At 35.3% G+C, this 21,474-nt stretch overlaps 1 protein-coding gene across 6 annotated transcripts in view; it reads left to right on the top strand.

Annotated features, from left to right (window-relative positions):
- Positions 1-21,474, top strand: part of ASPH (aspartate beta-hydroxylase) — a 112,793-nt gene that overhangs the window by 80,422 nt on the left and 10,897 nt on the right. For all 6 annotated transcript variants that reach the window (XM_032180660.1, XM_032180661.1, XM_032180658.1 and 3 more), the window contains 7 exons: positions 1,331-1,481; positions 2,934-3,070; positions 8,663-8,761; positions 9,464-9,553; positions 14,091-14,228; positions 20,296-20,431; positions 21,330-21,421. In XM_032180660.1, coding sequence (XP_032036551.1) covers positions 1,331-1,481; positions 2,934-3,070; positions 8,663-8,761; positions 9,464-9,553; positions 14,091-14,228; positions 20,296-20,431; positions 21,330-21,421 — 843 coding nt within the window. The remainder of the gene's footprint in view (positions 1-1,330; positions 1,482-2,933; positions 3,071-8,662; positions 8,762-9,463; positions 9,554-14,090; positions 14,229-20,295; positions 20,432-21,329; positions 21,422-21,474) is intronic.

Raw genomic sequence — 21,474 nt, 5'->3', positions numbered from 1 at the left:
ACTGTTTTTCCCCCAAAACTGCAAAGGATTGCATAATTAGAAGTGTTCTTCAAAACTTTGAGTAGTTTCTAATTTGATTTCTGGACCTACACTTAGGCCAGATGGAAAATATTCTGCAGAAATAGTTAATATCTTTAGGGCTGAAAAGAACAATAGATAGATCTTAAGTCTCTTAGTGATTTACAACATCTATAGTGGTGAATTTAATCAGATTTTACAGTGACAATTTTTGCCTCTTCCTTATTTATCTTTTACTATTCTTTACCCTGCAATTCTCTCTCAAAAAAAAAAAAAAAGGAAAATCAAATTTCCTACTGAATATACATCAGAAAAATAAGTAACCTCAAAAAAAAAAAAAAAGGAAGAGTTTATCTGTGAAACCAACTGATCAACTGTTGGCTGTGTAACAATATTGTTTAATATTGTTCATATTCAGTTTCAAAATAGCTTGAGGGGAATAAAAAAGTAGTGGATGAAGTTCAAAAAGATTCCAGATATTACCTACTTATTAGACTTAATGCAGTTGAAGTTGTTTAAATAATGTGATTGATACAACAATGAATTGACAAGTAAGAATTTCTATTCTTTTTCTATTTACAGTTTGAGATATAGTCTCATTTTTTTCAATTGTGGAAACAAATTATAAAAATGACATTCCACAGGTGAAATCAGTAGTAGCTCTATTTGACATCACTGAAGCTGTAATTTCACAGTAGAAATCTGATATATCTTCTGGCCTGCTCCTGAACTTGATAAACAAATTTAAGTTCTGAAAGAGTTATGTGGTAGATATTATATCAACATATGCAAGAGTAAAGCCAATTCCTAGTTGTTTGTTCTAAGAAAAAGTGTAAATGACTTTATGTAAGAATGTATGAGAAAGCTTGTTGGTGTGTTTTTCTGTGTACTGCTGTCAGCACAAGACTTAGTATAGAAATAATCTGTAGGCAGCAAATTACATTTCTTCCATATAATTGAAACAGATTGCTTCATTTATTTTCAAAAGCAGAAATTGTGACTTCTGCAAATATTAACCAAAAATGAGTGTGAATGTAAACACAAGGCATGATGCTGTATGTTTTAGGTGCAAATTTTCTTATGCTTTTAATCAGTTTGCAGGAAACAAGAATCAGCAGTGCTTCTAATTTACTTTATCACAAAGCTCAACCAAATGAGTTTTCCATTGTTATGTCAAAAGTTGTATAGATTAAATAGAATTTTAAAATGATTACCATAACCTAACAATTGCATAGTTTGTGTTTAAAGTTAAATTATTCTAAAAACAAGAGATTATTATATGTTCTAATAATAGTTTTGTGATTCTCTCTAGTCTGAAGATGACTTAGCTGAGAAAATGAGAAGTAATGAGATACTGCAAAAAGCCATCAACACCTATGATGAGGTGGTTAGTCTGCCAAATGTCCCTTCAGATCTGATAAAACTGAGCCTGAAACGAGAAGCTGACAGGCAGCAATTTCTTGGTAAGATATGAGGATGGTGTAAAAATTGTGGAAGTTCTGTGAGCAAGACTTTCAGAAGATCACTAAGGACTTAAAAGTGCTAATTCCATTAAACTTTCAGTAGTTGTGTTTCTAATCTCCTAAATGTTTATGAAAAATCTTTAAAAATTTGCTAGTGTACAGCTTGTATGACAGCAGTGTCTGTAGACAGCAGTGCGCTAGTTGTCATGTAAACCTATGATGGGAGATGGTTAAATATATATATATATATATATATATATATATATATATATATCTTGACAGAGAAAGAAGGAAATGTTCTTTTTCTACTGAAGCAGAGGAAAATCACAGGGAAATTGATGACATACACAAAGTGAACATACCCAGGATAAACTTACAGTAACCATAGAGAAAAACAGAATTAAATTGAGGGATAATGTTTTAATTTATGAGGTTTTCCTTCTGTTGACAGTTTAGGAAACCTTCCCACGTCTCATATTTACATTGCAGTTTCCTGTAAAGAAAAATAGGAAAACTTGGTCCTGGTGATCACACAAGTGTTTTATCACAATATCACTGATAAAAGCTCCAAAATACAAAACTTTCAATGAATTTGTGTCAGAGACAAAGGAATGAATGTCCAGCATGACATCTTGAATGCCACTTTCTAATGTTTTTGAGTGTGTTTGTTTTGAATGTCCAGCCATAGATTGAAAAGCCACATTTTAAGAAGTGGTTAATACCCAGTAAAAATGAGCTAGATTTGAGGTGTGTTTGTCAGGGAGTGAAAATCTGAAGTTGGAACTCTAAAAATGAGGTAATGAAATATAATGAATCCATCTGAAACTTTAGATCTCAGTTCTGTGATGTGCAAGAAGTGCTGATCAGAACATAAAGCACAGCAGATTTCAGCAGGAGAAGAGTTCTGTTCCTATGTACTGCCTTTTAATATTGACTTAGATTGATTTTGTTGTTCAGTAATACCTCATCTGGGAAGCTGATGAATCATGTATTTAATTTTAAACATGTAAATCATGATTAATTTCAGTGTAATTGTCACTTATCATTTTTAAAATGTGTTTAATTACTTAAGTTAATTAAGACTAAGTTTGTTTTGATATGTTTACCTGGTTTTGTTGAGCACTTTGACATCTACATATGAAAGAGCAGCCAAAGCTTAAATAATGTTGTTACAGCTACACTGTGAACTGTTCTCCACTAGAGGCTACCATAACACTGCAGGATACACATTCTGAGTGGTTATGTACAGTATTCCTTGTATGACTACACCCCATGTGACAGCCAAGCAGATGAATATATTCCTATCTGCATAAGTCTTTTCTCAAGTTCTGCCTTGTGATCTCTTGTGAAAATGAAACACCTGGCACTGGTTTATGTTTTTCTAGATGTTGTGCATCTTACTACTGTTACTCATAACCATAGCTGTAATGAAGTCTTGTTCAATTAAATTAGGTCGCATGAGAAGTTCCCTGGTTACTCTACAGAAATTAGTTCATCTGTTTCCCAGTGATACGTCATTCAAGAATGACCTTGGTGTTGGTTACCTCTTGATAGGAGACAACAGCAATGCCAAGAAAGTTTATGAAGAGGTGAGCTTCCATTTTAGCAGAGGAAAAAAATGATTTACATTCATACGTTTCTTTTAAAGGTTGCCTGCTTTTAACTTCTTTAGTTGTGAAACATTTTACAGGAACTACAGGAACACCATCTTTATCCATGTGAATAAAGTGTTTGAGTACTCTCATAGCCACATGATACATAGCTATTTCAGGATCGTAGGCAACCTAAATGTTTTTTTTTTTTCCTTTTCTTTTTTTGTTGTTGTTTCCTTTCATGATATTTATAATGTGGCTGGTTTGTTGGATTTATATTGCTGTCCTCCATACCGTGGAAAAAAGTTCACTGCCAGGAAGCGTTAAAACCCCATTACCATCTGGAAACTCTCAAACTAGATGCAGAACTTGATGTAACTGGTAGAACAAAAGCTATCAGAACCTGATCAGAGATGATCTTGTTGATGTTGGCACACTTGTTCCAATGTTTGTTTAGTACAGGAGCAGTTCTGTAATTGAGTGGTTACATAGACTGAGGACAAGTCAGCATGATTAGTACCACCTCCTGAGAATAAAGGCCCAGTTTTCAGTTCCCCACATCTGGAAGTCTGAGGGGATTCTTATCTCAGATGGTTTCTCAAAGGGAAGTAGGACATTTAGCTGCATGGTTGGAAGCAGGAGCCAAACCCTAATAATACCATTTTTTCTCAAGTTCATCTGACAGTTGCAGGTGTTTCCAGAATACTGTTTGCTTTATTTTGGCTACTTTGTCGGTCCCTGTGTAGTGCACTTCTGCATAATAATTTTGGCCTGCTGTCAAAATTTTTCTGAGGATTGGAAATGTTGTCTTCTAAAGATTGATTATATTAACAAAACCTGCTTCTCAAACTGCAAGGAACGTAAAAAACAAACAAACAAAACTGCTTTGGGGAAAGGTTTTCCTTTGCAATTTTTCGGTATTTTGCTGCAAACAATGTAGATGTTAGAATTTCTTAAAATCAATAATCAGGATTTTTTATAATTGGAAGAAGGTAATGAGTTTGCTGTATAACTGATATTGAGTTTGGTATACTTCAGAAAAAGTGTATGCTGTTCTGATTAAGAATAGATATGCGAAATAAGAACTGGTCTGGTTCCAATATATTGTTTTACTTGCTTCATAGATTTTGTCCAGTATAATTATGCTGTGTTACAGTTCATTAGCCAATGAAATAGATCACAGTGATGTTCTGCCCTTGTAGAAGAGCAACAAATAAGTATTTTTTAAAAGGATTTGGATGTAACCTCTTTAGAAATTGTGCAGATTTTATCCATATTCTGACTTTTCCTCAGAATGAATTCTAACACATTAATGTGTTTTTTTTTCCTTTGTTGTAATTAGAGATAAATTTACATGAAGAATTTTGTGAAAGGAAATATGGCCAAGGAAACGGGCAGAATCTCATGTGCAACTGCTTTTATTCTTGGTTATACCAAAAGCTTAAGTGATTTTGGGCAGATTGCTCAGGGACCATATGGTCTGCTCTTGAGTGCTTCACTCAGCTGTTGCAATGCTTAATTAGAAAGTGATTGACATATGGTTTGGAGCTCCTACCATAGGTGCCGAGGCCCTGTGCCTAGTCAATAAAGTGTCAGTAAACTACGAAAAGTTGTTCTGCTGGCCTCCAGGAGACATCTTCCTCTTCTCATGATTTTTTAAAAACCTGGGAAACTTTTTTAGTGTGATTTAGCCCTTCTTCTCACTAGCATAGAACAAAGTAGTCATTTGATAGGAAACAGAAGACAGCACAGACAAGAGCTTAAACCCAGTGCTGCAGAGTAGATGCCTCCAGTATTTAAGAATCCTCAGTTCTGTTTTCCACTGTAAGGATATTAATGCACTTTATTCAAGTATTTTTTAACGCAAAGGACATGGCCATTTAGGAAGAGAGAGCAGAGCACAGGACCCATCCTGAAGAGAAAATACCTCATGTTCAACTATAGGCTCTGCTTGTTGCTGATTCTAATTCCTTTCTTTGTTGTTGTCTAACTTTTGTACGTGGTACTTGGGAACTTGCCTGAGGAGCAAAAAGAGCAGTTGGACACTTCTCTGTGCAGGAGGATCTAGCCTCCAGATTTCCCATTTGCAGTGAGTCTGCTAGATTCTCCTGTAATAGGTATTGATGTCTTTGTTTGCTTCGTGCCGTAACATTTTGGTCTAAATTCAGTGTTGTCTGTATGTTATGCATGGGTTAACAATGGCTTTAAACTGAAAGAGGGGAGAATTAGATTAGAGATTAGGAGGAGACTCTTCACTCAGAGGATGGTGAGGCACTGGAACAGGTTGCCCAGAGGAGCTGTGGATGCCCCGTCCCTGGAGGTGTTCATGACCAGATTGGATGAGGCCCTGGGCAATCTGATCTAGTGGGTGGCATTCCTGCCTATGGCAGAGGGTCTGCAGTTAAATGATCTTTAAGGTCCCTCCCAACCCAAACCATTCCAAGATTGATAACTGGCTAGACTCTTCACAGGCACTCTGTTTTACTTTGGGATTACATCACTGTTTCAAACCAGACTAACTAGCTGACGTTATCTCTAAGAAATGCAATAGATGAATAGATGCCCAAGGAATCCTAATGAATGAAAACTTTCTTCTTTACATTTAATAGCCAGCTTGGTTATTTTATTTTTATTTTTGTATAGCCAGATTTAAATACTGGGAACCAATTAAATCATTTTAAAATTGTTTTACCCACTTTGTTTATCTTTGCAGCTGAAGTGTTATGATTTTTTTTATTTCAAAAGTCTTTTCTTTCTCTTAGCTTTAGAAGTGAAGTATATAAAATGCTGAACTTCAAATCAAGAGAGTTGTGTACTTACAGCTGTAGTATAGTATAATTTAACTGATACAAAATACTTTTTTAGTATGCCTTTGCCAGACTTTCTGCTGAACAGCAAATGGAAAATGGTTTCCAACTGGTGAGGATTTCAATTTTGCCAAGTATTAACATATTTTCTTTTTGAACATTATGCTTAGAGATATGAAAACATTATGTTAACAGTAGTCCTCATAGATTTTAGCGCTATTTTTGTTTTCAGAGATCTACAGATTATGATAAAACACTGTGGGAAAGAACTTTGTTAGAAGACTATGTGAAGTGACCTTAGCACTTTTTTTTTGCCTGCTCTTCTGAGCATTGCTGCATTGAAGATGCATGGCTGCGAGACCTCAGTGCAGCAGTGTATAGACACACATAAGACAGCTCTGAATGAACTATCTCAGGTACCAGAAGAAAAATATCTACACAAACACAGTACTCTGCCATGGCTAATTAGCCATTGATAGCCCCAGAGGTTAATTTCTATATTCATGATTAATATTTAATGGGCAATGAGCATTTTAGTAAAACTTATTTTTAAACATAATTAATATTGCATGCAGCAACAGCAACAGAGTAATACAATTTACATTAAATACTTCCAGTGTAATTTCTGCTGATTGTTTCTCTTCAGTTCTCTTTAGGGGCTCTGAATGTAGATCTTGCCTTAATGCGACTCGGCATGGTTTAAATGAACTGTAATATAGAAAATTCTATTCTGTCTTAATTAATCAGATAGCTTTATCCTATAGTTAAAGGAAATGTAATGAAATTATATGGTTAATAAATATTTCTGTCAGTCATTTTTATTTCACCCTGCAGGTACGGATTTGTGGATCAAAATGATTCTACACAAAATACTTTAGTCAAAATGTATAAGATTCATACGGTGGTATCATATTAGTGGTCAAGCTCATCCTTATGATGAATCGCCAAGTTCATTTTTTGCTAATAAAGTACTGTATTATAGACTTCAGATTCTCAAAGTGATTGTTCCTTCATAGTAGCTTATTTTCAGGGGGGGGAGGGGAGGGAGAAGTGAAATACTGCTATTTTTAACTCACAGCATTTATACCAACATAGCGATGATCTTGTTTTTGCTCAGATGTAGTCTGTGTGTAATAAGGTTTGAGAAAGCAGAGAATTTTGCCCAGAGGACTTGTTATGGGTTTGCTTGTAATTATTTTGATTGAAGAATTAGGTTAGACAGTGACTAGAAAAGGCAGAGGGGAATGGCTGTAATGTATGCAGACATTTTATGCATGGCATAAGTTTGGTAGCTTCAGAAATGAATTTAGACAGGAAAAATTGCTCCTGTCCCTTGTTTTTTATTTAGTAACTGTGCTAGACACTCAGCAGGTATCAGCCCCTGAATGACCTCCACTCGTTCCCAGGCACTTGTGCTGATCCCCACAAATTGAAGATCTCTCCTGATTAAACCGTCCATCCTTATTTTGAGGAGAGAGGAGGTTTAGGAACAGATCTTGACCATGTAATTGACATCACATGGAGCTACAAATTATACTGAATATGTATATATGTTTTATTTATATATATATATATATATATATATATATATATATATGCACGCATACACACACACCATAAAAATGTGGAACTGGAAAGTAGATCAAGACATTCTGTAATTTCCCCCTTGGTTGAGGCAGACCAGGTGAACTTAAATTATCCCGTTACTGTTGGGAGTATGTTTCAGAACACAGTCCAGCCAGCTACACACTTCCTTTCCCTGAAACACACTCCCACACAGCGATCCTTTCCTACAGCTTTCCATGTACTCAGAAATCTTTCTTTTACACAGTCTCTGTGAAATTCCCATCTGTGCCTAACTAACATCAGATTTCTTATTTGCTCATGGGTTTGCCTTTTCTGCAAAGTTATCTAATTTAGTTTGTATCTCAGATATTATCTAAATGTTGACCTAGACATTCAGGGTGCAAAATCTTTTAGCTTAACTGAACGCAGTAAGTGTTGGTTAAAGAATGCAGCACACAACTATAGAAGAATAATTTACCCATCACCTTCTGGAAAAGTGAAAGTACACTGAATCACTTGAGGATTCAATCACTTGAATCACTATTCGACCTTACATTACCTTCTGATAGTTTTGTCTTGGCCAAGAAAATTTAAGCTCTTCCAAAAGAGTGATTCAGTTTACTGTCGTGCTGAGAATTGCCTTTACATTCCCAGGGTCTGAACAGTCACATCTCGCGATACAAGCATTATTTCACAGTATTTCTAAATAGTAGCTACTGTGCTTCTCAGCATCATGTATTCTCTGTTGCCAAGACTAGTTTGCCACCAACATAAACCTGTCTAATTTTAAACTATTTCAGGTATGTTGCTACACTATGCTTCCAATGAATGTGCTGTAGACGTGTTCAAAGAGCAACTGCCTTCTTTTACATTAGGCAAACCTGGGATCTAAGTGTTAATTAATGGTGTTGATTCTATAACTTAGTATGCTCTAACTCAAGAGAGGAGGTAGAGAAGTAAGGACAATAAGAAAATAATACAATTCAGAGGTTCCAGTTGGATTAATTTTATTTATGAGACTTCAAAGTTTGTCTTGTAATAGGTTATTCTGGAGAAAGACATAAGCAGAAAAGTAGAAGTACAGGCAAGCCAAGAATTTATCTGAGTGTCCTTGTGGAAGCAAATTTCACTGCATCACTAAATAGTAGTATGTACACAGGTTTGTTAATTTTTATAGATTCTTGCATGAGTATTTAATTAATTTGCACTCAAACAGGTTCTACGACTGGCTCCAAATGATGGCTTTGCCAAAGTACATTATGGCTTCATCCTGAAGGCAGAAAACAAGATAGCAGAGAGCATACCCTATCTAAAGGTATTTTTCTTCCCTCATTTAAAGTAGATCTTTTACCAGCAGAAAAACATAATCAGAATATATAAAATGTGCCAAGCTAGAAGCATTCTAATTACAAATTCCAGTTTAAGCTAAGCATTGGTGTTGTATTGCTCTATCACTGCCAACAAATTGGAACAAACTTGAATACTGATATTTTTCAATTCATAAATATCAAGTAATAAAATATTAGTCAGATAACCTGAATCACACAACTATGATTCTCAAATTCTTTTGAGGCTAGCAGTATGCTGTAAAGGTAAGGTTCTTGAAAGATCCAGAGAGGGCATGTATATGTTTGAGTGTTTGGAGAGAAATACTACAAATAAAAGCTTAATTTAAAATATCCATGTTTCTAAAATGCTTGTGTATGTGTCTGGGGGGAAGTATCAGTCTTTGAATACACCTCTCTCTTGGAGTGAATGGGGGATTTGGCAAACTGATAGAATTTCTCAGTGGCTTTTTACTTGTATGTTGTATCCATTCAACCTAAGTTCCTAGTTACCATGGTAGTTATATTTTATAGCCAATTTCATAGCCTGTCTCTTGCATAGAGTTGATAAACTATATATGGTGACCAAGTAAACACTGTTGGAAGTCCTATTAAAATTCTTTTAAACTTATTCTTTTACATATGTATTATTACAATTGTTACTATTAGTTTTATTATTATTATTATTTTAGGAAGGACTGGAGTCTGGTGACCCTGGCACAGATGATGGACGCTTTTACTTTCATCTGGGAGATGCCTTGCAGAGAATAGGAGACAAAGAGGTACACATTTAATATGGTCTTAATAAGTCTAAATTTCTGGTGGACTGCAGAATCCAGAAAAACTTTTGAGCATGGGCCCAATGTCAAAAAGTCAATAGTCCCTTTGAAATAACAATCCAGCGTGTATGTGTAGAGGTCAAGATAAGCAACAGCGAAACAGCAAACCACCACCAGCAATAATAAAACCTTCCATTTGCATGATGACACAATCTCTTAGCATTCCTTATTTTTCCATAGAATTAACCAGAACTATTGAAGTTTACATGGAGTTGTTAGTACCAAGGGATGGAGAAAAACACACACACAGAACAGAAATTCACTGAATGAATTTTTACAGTCTGTTTTATGCTCCTACCACTTTTTGACAAAGATTTTTCCACTGGAATCAAAATGCAGTGACTTAAATATATCACTACATAGAATTTCTCTCCTAACTCTGATAAGTGTTCTTTAAACATTCTCTTTTTCCCAAAGTGATCATGAGCACCAATATCTGTGATACAAAAAGACCATAAAAGGACTGAATGTGTGGGCTGAGTTAATGGACTTGTGCAAACATTGAATCCATAAACAGATCAGAAAAGTAGAAATCTGTTCAGCAGATATTTTGCCCAATACAAATACATGCTACTGGAAACCATAAGCTTTTCTAATTTATTAACTGAGGAAAGCCAAATCTGAATGTGTGAAATAGTGCTGCTGTTATAGTCGAGAAGCAAGAAACTGTTGCTGGTAATGAGCTACACTATGGGCATAAATTTAATAAAAATAACAACAAAACAACAACAAAAAAACACCCTTGTGCATAGGTGAAAAACGTGAAAAGAATAAAAATGTATAGTGGAAAGAGATATGAAAATTGTTGCTCAACTTGTTTTCTGGTACTACATATGAAATACTGGTAGGTAAAATACTGTAAAGAATCACAGAACAGTTGAGGTTTGAAGGGACTTCCTGAGATCATTTAGTCCCAACACCCATCTCAAGCAGGGTCACCTAGTATCTTGGACCAGTAAACAGGCTGTTCTCCAATATCAAATCAGACAAAGGGACTTTCATAAAGCCTATGTATGTGTTCTTTCTTGAGCCTAGTTTATCAAATTATTTTCATATATATAGAATGTGGAACTTTTATTACACTTTAAACAGATTATATGTCTAGAATATTGAAATGGAGAAATATCTGAATTCTAAGTTAAATCACCTTCTTTGAAATTACAGTAAAATATTCTTCCAGTGAAGTTTTTTGATTTTAAAAGTTATTTTTCAAGTGAGAATTAGGTGGCCTCATTTTATTTATTTATTTATTTTTTACACACACAGAGTCTGCTTTACCTGTCTGTCTTTCTCCCCTTCACCCCTACCCCACCCTGAATCATTGTCTGTCCTTCTCTTAACAGAAAACCAAAAAGGTTTACTTAATACTTCCATAACATATTCTGGGTTGAATGATTAAGCCTAGAGCATCCCATTACAGAATTTGACTAAAGATACCACACAGATGTAATTAACATACATCAGCCCAATCCCTGGGATAATTGTATGTTAATGTTTATGGACTTAATGGTCACATCTTCTGTAGAAGAAGCTTTAATCAATGGCAAATGAACTTCTTGGTATAGCAGAGACTGCTCAATTTATCTGTGGAAAGTTGAAACTTTACTTTGTATTTTTTTAACTGACCTTCATAGACTTACTGAACTTCAAGATTTAATCAAGGAGACTGATCGATATTTAAGCAACATGTAAAATTGCTATCACTGAAGGTTTGCTGAAGGTAAACATTCATCTATCAGAGCTAAATTAGGACTTATGAATGTGGTCTTGGTAAGTTGTAGGGAAACAGCATTGAGTATATAATCTTTCCAGCTATAATTTGGTCAAGTGCCAAATTGATTAAAACAACAAAATACGTTGTAGAAGGTATTGCAGAACAAAGTGTTGTTCACAGAGAATGTATGAATTGAATGCTTATCAGAAAATTTATTTCCTGGCAAAGATATACTCTTGTACAGGACAGTGGTCATTATTTAGTCTTTTCCACTGCCAAGATCTGCATGTGAAGAGAAAGGTTATTTTATGGAAACTCAGGACTGGAAAGGATGGGTGGGATAATCGTACCCCATGCTGTCAAAGGCAATCTCATAGAACAATTCTTCAAATAAATAAGGATTAATAATATTATATATAATGATTATAGCTGATGGATCTTAAAGAACAGCAACATTCGTACTTATCTGTCAGTGGCTGAAACAAGCAATTCACCCCCCTTCTCTTTTGAGCTAACTCCAAACACAGCAAATAAATTCATACAGTGAGCATGAACAATCTATTGTTACCCTATTGCTATTACAACTTATGTCTTGAGGAACGTACACTATATAAATAATAAGGCTTCCATTTCAGAGGCTTAACCAAGATAAGATCAGGCTTTATAGATATACTGTGCATTACTCAAAGGTAATATGTAATTTTTTTTTACCAATACATTTTAAGAAGCTTATTTAGAGAAAAAGTTGAAAGCTTCTATATTGTCTGGTGTTATTCTGTTTATCCACGGTGCTTTTCCTTACTTCAGATAAATAGAGTAAAACAACATTCTACTGCAGCCTTTCCTTCATACTTCAATAGAGTCATAAATATTAGAGTCCCCCATTTTTTTAAAGCTTGAAGAAAATCTAGACTCTCAAAAAGAAATAATCTATGGTAACAGCATAAAAGGTTATGCAAATATTTGAAAACAAAAATACCCTAATTTATTTCTTACCTTTTATCTGAAAGGAAAGATCTATAGGTAAATGTATAAGATGACACTTGAGGGTTTTTTTTAGAAATAATCCGTTATAGGAAGAATTTTCAGTAGTTTTTGTTTACTTTATGGTATGTAAATACTAAGTAAGTCATAGTAAGACAGAGTGTTCTCATGACAGCTTGTATCTAAAAAATATTTTGGTTTTACTTCTACTTTACTGGCTTCAAGGTGGGCATAAATAATACGCAGATATGAATGTCTTCTCCTAGAATAGGCTTATTTGTTTGTACATTTTACTTTCCATTAACACACATACATGAGGCGATTCTTCTTAAAAGTTAATATTGTGCTTTTTGCTTTAGAAAGCCTTTAATAGTTTTTTACCCTTTGCATCAATGTGGGCAGATGAATAGGCAACTGGCATTTGCTCTTGAATTAGAATAGGAGAAGGGACTCTGAAATGCAAGGAATAAGTAGTCATGCAGTGAAACTACCATACAATTGTTTCAATTGTTTAGTCCAGATTTGCAAGCTCCTGTTGGAAAGAAAAGTGTAGAGTTTGGTTTTGTGCATGTGTGTTTTGTTTGTTTATTGTTTTGCTTTATTTTGAGAACTTGGCAAGGAGCTGGGTACAGCCAGGGAAAGAATAATAATGTGTGGGAGAGTACGAACTGGAAGTACAAGGTTGATATTATAGGCTGTCTAATGTGGAGTGAGACAATAAATATCAGATTAGGTGAAGAAGTAGGAGAGCTTGGTATGAGTTTGGATGTGTGACACTTTGCTGAAGGAGATTTGGAAAGGAAAGGTGTGAGTTTCAAGTTGTATAGCTAGAGAGGGACTCCGGATGATTCCAGGTAATAAGGTTTTTGAATGATTTCTGTTTAGAATGGAGATTGCTGCCTGCTTCTCTCCTTCTGTTTTGAATTTCTTGTCCTATCTCCCTGCTTAGCTGACCTGGCATATAGTTTTTTTATCTTTTGTATTTTTATTTTTGCATTTCCTTTTTTTTTTAAAAAAAAAAAAAAAAAAGGCAATGCTGGATGGGAAGGAGATATTTGTAGCTTCCTCTGTTCATGGACCAGCGTTACTCTTGTTTGACCTCTTCTTTCCAAGCATCTTATTTGCTTTCTTTGCAGAACCTGCTTTTGCAGCTGGTATTGAATGGTAAAGCAAGTTGTGGAAAGGGAGAGTAAGATAAACTAAGGCCTGGCATTGAGCGTCAGTATGCTTTTACTACATGAACTAAGGGGGAAATAAGCAAAATGAGTAGCATCAGCTCAGTTCTGGTATGAGAACAAATATTTAAAGAAAACTCAGAAGTATATATGTAATCATGTAACAAAGTCAGCATTGTTTTCATCACTACAACATCCCTGTTGGTAGTGGAAGGGAGCCATTTAATTTTTATTAAGTTATTAAATTAAATCTTTAATTTGTAGGTAAAAGTGAAGCATAGAGAAATCAGGGCTGACCAAGAAGACAAACAATTGTATCTCCCAAGTCCAAGGAGAACGCCTAAGTTACTGACCAATATTTAGTGTGAACAACTGTGAGATTATCCTGTTTTGCTAACGTTGAACCAAATAGCTGTGGCTGACTTTGATGTATTTTAGGATTGTTGATTTTCATTTTTTTCCCCCTTAAAGGAAATTGTTATTACTGTACATTAGAAGAATACCTCCAGCATCCAAATAGATAGCCTATTACCAAAGGAGCCTAAGTTTTTATATGTCATGTTAACAGCTGATATGAATTTGTTTGATAATAAATGCAATCTCCTAGGCATACAAGTGGTATGAACTTGGATATCAAAGAGGTCATTTTGCATCAGTCTGGCAGCGCTCCCTCTACAACGTTAAGGGACTGAAAGCTCAGCCTTGGTGGACAGCGAGGGAAACTGGTTATACTGAACTGGTGAAGGTAAGGGAGTTTGTTTCTGTTTACTTCAATTTATTTTCTTTTTTAATAACAACTGTAATCTAAGGTGCAAAGCAGAGAAAATACTCATAAGATCTGAATTGTTGCCTGTGAGTACCGGACACCAGTCTTGGACTGAGTGCTAGTTTTAACTAAGATACTATAAAGTGAGCTTAGATGTTTTAATAATTGATGATGGGGACATTTACTAAATACAAAATTTACATGGTAGACTACTGCAATGTTTTAAATGCAAAATAAGGTCAAACTGCTAATGGCTGGGACAACCATTGTGAATTTTTTGCTTAGTCAGAAAAAGCTGTGTTCTCTGTCCCTTATATAATACTTGGTGACTTCCTTGGGATCTCTTAATTGCATAAAATAAACAAGTGTAAACTTGTCTCCCAGTGATGGATTCAGTAAAAGATAATGGCATAAAAAAAAACTTTAATGAACTAAAATTCTAATTGATACAAAACATATAGTTTATTTACTATTCATAGTAATAATTTATATTTTCAAAATTGCATGTTTTTAAACCTTAAGCAAATCTTTCATAATTCTAAAATAATAACAGTAATAATTTTTTAAAAGGGGGAAGAGGTACCCATTTTGCATATGCTTTGAATATTACTGTGGTTTAGCAAAATTCTGCACAAATAATTTAAAAACATAAATGCTTGTTTGAAGAGACAGTTTCACTCAGTGAAACTTGTTTCGTTATGCTTAGTTACATAACATGTTAGAAACCTGCTGTGAAAGAATTATAATTTTTAAAGAAATTTAAAAGGTTTCCTCCTGGTTATGGTGATGGCAGTATAAGTAAGGTTAGGAAACTTAGATTAAAGAGTAATCACTCAACTGTAATCTCACTCTTGGGAAAAAAAAAAAAAAAAAAAAAAATTTGTAGAGTAGCATGTGGCAAAATTTGAAACCTGCATGTGTTCGACTCATTCATGAGGTATGTGTAAAAATAGATACTTCCTGACATAAAGGAGGTGGAGGGACTTGGAGCCTCTTGTACTGTTTCCAAACAAAATGAAAAGAATGCATATCATATCAATAATGTTTTAAAGGTGTCTGCGGTGATGTTTTAGTGTCTCTTACATGTAGACCATCCAAATTTCTAAATCACATAGGTAAAGGTGTGTGCTATTGGTGGGAAGGGACAGTCAGCTTTGAAGGATGAAAAAAATGAATTTCCTATTATAAAATGGTCAGGGATCCACCTTGAAATAATTTTTCTCACATGTGTGGGATCATATGTAGCGGACTTGGTTTGGATCAGCATTCTGCACATCTCCTAGAAGAACATTTTAGATGAACCATGTAGTTAGTTAGAAGTTCACCCTGATCTCCAAAGCACAACTGCCTCCCATAGGTGCTGCTTTAGTATTTGTTATTCAATATACCAAAATAAGAATATAACTGGAACTGCTGTGTTTGAAGCTTTTTTACTCTGTTGTACTAAGAGTTTTTGTGGTAATTTTTATGTGTTTTATTAGTAAGGTCATCAAGTCTGACTGCTGATTTATTTACTTATGTATCTCAGTTTGGGGAAGGCAATGAGTTTTACATTCTTCAAGATACCTTTCAAAGCTGAAAGTATAAATCCAAACTGTTAAATTACCAGAAAAATAGATATATATTTGCATTGTTGTGTTTCCCCCATAACTCAAAAAGTACTTGAATTTGTGCAGGAGAGCAGGCTCAGTTCTAACACTGATAAACACTTGCAAGTGCAAATTTGAAGTAGCATTCTACACAAAGTAGAAACAATCTTTGAAGACATTTGTTTTATTGATTTCTGAAACATTCAAGCTTCTGTATGTGCTTTAGTTATTAAGAAAGAAAAATAAAAATTCTACGTTCCACACAGCAAAAAATAACCAGCAATTATTTCTTGCTACTTCATCTCTTTACATTCCTCTTCCATTCGTGCAGAAAGTGTGGAAAATGCTTCCAAATCCAAATGATGGAAGTTGATATTGAAAATTTCTCCATGAAGTTCAAAACATTGGAGGCCTGGACCCCCTCTCCCTGTGTTTCACCATTTGTTGTTGAATATGAACAAACTCCTTTCAATGTCTCAGTAGCTTAACAATGATAATGGAGGATTTACTTGTGGCTAGCTGAGGCAATGCTAAAGGTTCTCTGCCATCCTCTGACAGCTCTGTCTTTGCTCATTCTGTTCACCAGCACAGCTGTAGTCAGTAATGTTAGAGCACAGACCTGGCTTGATTATGTTATAAAGAATGAGAATGTCTCAATAACACTTAAAAGGAGGTGTATGATGGTGGTAAATCCTGGTTAGTGCTACTATGCTGGCAGCAGTAGATCTCTCTAGCTGCCCGTTAATGCTTAATTTTTTTTTTGTGTTGTGTTATTACGTTATTTTTGTAGTTTCCTTGAAAAAATAGGAAGGAGGGCCTGATTTCTCAGGGAACAGAAACTATAAACCTTTAAATCAGGAAATGTATCAAGTGATTCATGTAGAAATGTTCTGCTAATTTTCAGATCTATGGTAGTTCAGGACTTTGGAGAGTCCAGAAACTCTTGTTTGAGCTCAGCTAAAAGGAAACCTGGCTTTTATCTTAGAAAACCTATCCTCCTCCCTTGGGGCAATTAGCTTTCTTCTGCAAGTGTTACAAAGTCATTGCATCATCTCTGGTATCTTTTATGGAACCTTGGTAGAGCACTCTTTTGTATTCTGGTACTCAGTTAATAAATGAATAAATAAAAGCGGTACAATGCTATTGGATCCTAGACACTTTTCACCAGGCTGAAATGCATAGGAAATGACCTAGGTAAATTTGTCCTTTATTTATGTTGTGTCTTTTGGTTTTGGAAATGACCCAGAGGATGCTTTGCCAACAGCATACTACAGTGAATAGCTTATCGATTAAAGTAGATTTTATGCCATCAATTTTCATTGATTGTTTATATTTTATTAGTTAAAAATTTCAAGTGCAGCAAGAAAAGCACAGAAAGAGAATGAAAGTACTGGCAACAGCACAATCCATAATGTTTTCTGTAGACTGACAGCTAAGGCTCAATTGTTTGGCTACTAAAATCTAAACGTTCATATTTGATGGCAAAAATTAACTAAACCGTGCATTTAAAGTGTGGCTGGATGCCTTAAGGGAGCCTAAAAGAGCAGAGATAATGCTTATGCATCCTGATGATTAAGCACTGTGAGTGACCAGATCAGTGCAAGGACTGTGTTTTGGATGGCTTTAAATACTGACCCTTGCCCAGAGGTGTTGGAGGTCCCCAGCTAACACACCGTAACTATCATGAATACTTTCTTATTCCGTATGGGTAACAAAGTGAAATGGAGTGGAGACACCACCACGATTTTATTTTATAGCCCAGTGGATTGAAATGCACATGTGGTCAGTAGTTATGCCTCACATGAGGGGTAGTAAACTCTTAATCTCTGTCTGTGGCATTTATGACCATACCTTGAAAAGAGTTTGACAGTGCAGAATAAGGATTTTTTAATATAATACAGTCACACATAAAAATAAACCAATATTAAGAAATCCCTATTTAAATACAATAATTTCTTTGCCAATAAAATCTACACTATGACCAGATGTAAAGTAACTGTAAACTTACATTATTGTTAGGAACTGTGTTTAAAAAGCCATATGGAGGTTTATGGGAATCAGCTGGTAGGAAACAAGTACATATGCTCCAAGTGCTGCTTGCCACCTGATTCTTCACTTAAAATCAAGATATTGCACCAAACACAATATGAATCTGTTGCAGCCTGAGGCTTGCATCCCTACATATTATGCAGCATGAGCATATTTAGTGTTTTTTTTTTCTGTAGATGCTAGCTCTTGGTTCTGTAGCCTGAAGTCCACATCCTGGACTTAGCCACTGTGTTTTAATGGTTTTATCCATTCTTGCCCTTCAGTGTTGGCCTAAGATTCTGTAAAATCAGGGATATCAAGGCTGAGCTGTGTTTCAACTCCTGTAACTCTCCCCTTCCTTTCTACATAGGAGTTGCCTATGGCTCATAGTAACGCATAGTGTTACAGATGGGGGTCCAGTTTCTCACAAGTACAGAGACGTTATTGATTTCAGTGGCAGTTATATCTAAAACCGTTTAAGAGCTGGCTCAAAATCAATGATATGTATTCAAATTGCTTTGTATCCAATGTACTCGGGAAGGAGCTTTAAAAGGCAAGGACAAACACACAACTTTGCAGGTTGACTTTCAGCCTGTCACTTGAGGAAAATTAGAGGTGACAAAGCTGCCATTATGTGCATCTCTGTGCACCACCAGTGCTCTTCATGCATCTTTTTGTCTGTGTGGGTGAAAGCTCCTTCTTACCTTTTTATTTTTCAGAAGAAGGGTTAGGAGTTTGAGGAAACAGAGAAGCACTTGTAATGTCTTTTAAAGTTTTCCAATTTTGTTGATCTGTATCACTTTAAATTGAAACCTATATAAATGCAAGTTTTTCATTTCTTTCTCTTCTGCAGCCAGTACAAATTCAGGTATGCAAGCTGGTATTTCCTTGTGTAGAAATGATAGTGCTGAATCAGTACCAGCTCTGTTCCCCTGTTCATCTATGATTAGATGGAAAATTTCAGTCTGTTTTGTACCCTGCATTTCAGAAAAAAAAAAAATCAGTTTTAGGAAGATATTTTTGAAAATGTTTCTACTTAATGTTAATTGTTAAGGAGTGTTAAGGAAACCCGTCAATGGGAGAGAAGAGGGTAAATGAAGTAGGAAAAACGAGTGGTTTTCCCCTTTGCTGATGGATGAGAGAGCGCAATTTGCTAGGAAGAAAAAGAGTACTGAAATAACACCAGCACAATCCTAATTTTGATAGATCTTAGCATTTTTAGGCTTGCTGTACTGGGAGATGGTCACTGTATTACATGGCTGTTTCCAGAACCTTTTATGATATATCAATGTACCACCTACTTTGCAGGATCAGCTTGTCTTTTAATTGAAAGAAACTGAAGTGGAAAATGTAACTGTTTAGTTTAAGTGGTGAAAGCTAATAACCATATGGCTGAAAAGGGGCAGTCATATTACCTTGTCTGACCTGTGTTACAAAGATTTCAGAGTTTTACTCATCTTTACACATCATACAAAGAAGCGATGTGGGAACACACCTTAGCCTATTTCCAGTTTCAAATTGATTGAAAATGTCTTACAGAAATGCTTTGTTCAAGAGCACAAAGGAAAAATGAAAACTATTCACCAAAAATAAGGTTTAGTGAGTAACATAAGCAGCTGGGAAATGGAAGTCACATCATTATTATCCAGATCCATTGTTACACAGTGGGTTTTTCATTTATCTTCCTGTAACATTAAGATGACTTATTACTGGTAGAATACAAGAATTTACCAGATTTCTACAAGCAGAACATCCTAAGGCAGCAGAACAAAAATCTTAACTCTACAGTCTTGTGGGTTTGGTATGTATGAAGTACACGGCAGCTTACACATTTTTAATGGTTGTATCCATAAATTGTCACTTGACATTTCAAGTCATATTTGATCTCTTCCAATAGCATCAGAATGTGCAAGAGAATCTTTGCAAACCTTTCTGAAGGTTTAAATCATAACTGTCAACTTGAGTAGCATGTTTGCATTTGTCCTCTTTGAACTAGGATGTTCTGTCAACACTTGGAGTTTCAGGTTATGTGAGTGGTTTTCTAGTCTCAAGAGTGCTTCCAGGTAGCATGTGCTGTGTTTAAGAAGATCAATACTCTTCTTAGCTTGCAACATAAAATTATCTGTTAAAGAGCCCTTAGGCTAATCAAAAAGAAAGTTAAAGTGAGGCCTAATCTGCAAGAGGCTGGGGATTACTGAAATTTTACAATACAGTTGTAACTGAATCTGAAGAATACTGTGAAAGTTGGTTTTCCTGCCTTAACTTGTCATAAGGGAATTGACATAAGGAAACTTGATAATGATGAACTCTTCTTTTTTTTTTTTTTTTTTTTTTTAAATTAAAAAAAAGTTAATGGCGGGGAAAAAAAAATAAGATACTAAAGCAAAATGCAGTAAGTTCTCAGTGAACTAACATGGCTCTCACAACAGTCCTTAGAAAAAAATTGGAAGCTTATTCGGGATGAGGGTCTTGCTGTGATGGATAAGAAAAAAAGCCTCTTCTTGCCCGAGGATGAGAATCTGCGAGAAAAGGGAGACTGGAGTCAGTTTACTTTATGGCAACAAGGTAAAACATTTTGTATTTCTCTTTCTCCACTTACCCCAGTTTCACTTTCTCACATTAATATAGCATAATAAGGAGTATCAACACAGTTTTTCTGGAATAGTTTTTTTAATCACTGTACCTGTTATTCAAGTCTGCGGAAGAAATGATCTGATAAAATAGTGTCTGAGACCCCAGCAACAGTGAACAGGAATTCTTTATTCTAAACCATGTAGCCCATGAGCATTTCTAAGAATCCCTTGAGGGTAATACTCATTTCCTGGCAAGGCTGCCAAAATTTTGCATGGTAATGCATGTGCAGATCAGCCTGAGGGAAGACAGGAAAGCAGGAGAAGAAATATTCTCAATATTGTGTTGCCAGCTAGGTGAGATCCATCATTCAGAAATGGTATGGGCAAATAGGATGTGAGCTTTAATAAGCCTGCTGTTCTGTCTCTGAGCTTTGCAGTGGGAGACTCGATTACTGGAGTGACCTGAACTTATTAAAAGACTTTACATGTGAAAGAGTGTTGTAAGATAAAATATTAAAAGCCAAGGTGTATAAAAAATATAATCAGATGTTGAAATGGTATCAGAATGGTAGCATTTTTTGTCTTTTTAATGATTATACTTTAATGATCTACTTAATCATTAATAAAAGTATAATCATATTTTTAGAATCACGTTTAAAATGGTAGAAAGCCTGCTTCTCACAAATAATTCAAAAGCAAAGAAATGGCAGGCTACTTTGATATTACAATATGTAAGCACTTGCTGTTGCATAATTTGTAAAATGTGTATGATATTATTTACCTCTTTTGGTGTCAGCTCTTTGACAGCTTTGTTGCTGTTCTGCAACATAGAAAACAAGGGACTGTTTGTTCATTGCACTTATGAATGCTCAATCTCTTATTTTCACCAGGAAGAAAAAACGAGAATGCTTGCAAAGGTGTTCCGAAAACGTGTGCTTTGTTGGAAAGATTCCCAGAAGCTACAGGCTGCCGAAGAGGGCAGGTACCTGGCAAACTTCTTCATTTTTGCAAATCCCTAAAGCTGTGAGAAGGTGA

Source organism: Aythya fuligula, chromosome 2 (assembly GCF_009819795.1).
Source record: "Aythya fuligula isolate bAytFul2 chromosome 2, bAytFul2.pri, whole genome shotgun sequence".
NCBI lineage: Eukaryota > Metazoa > Chordata > Aves > Anseriformes > Anatidae > Aythya > Aythya fuligula.
Note: the sequence above shows the minus strand (reverse complement) of the source record. Positions and strands in the feature narration are given on the sequence as shown.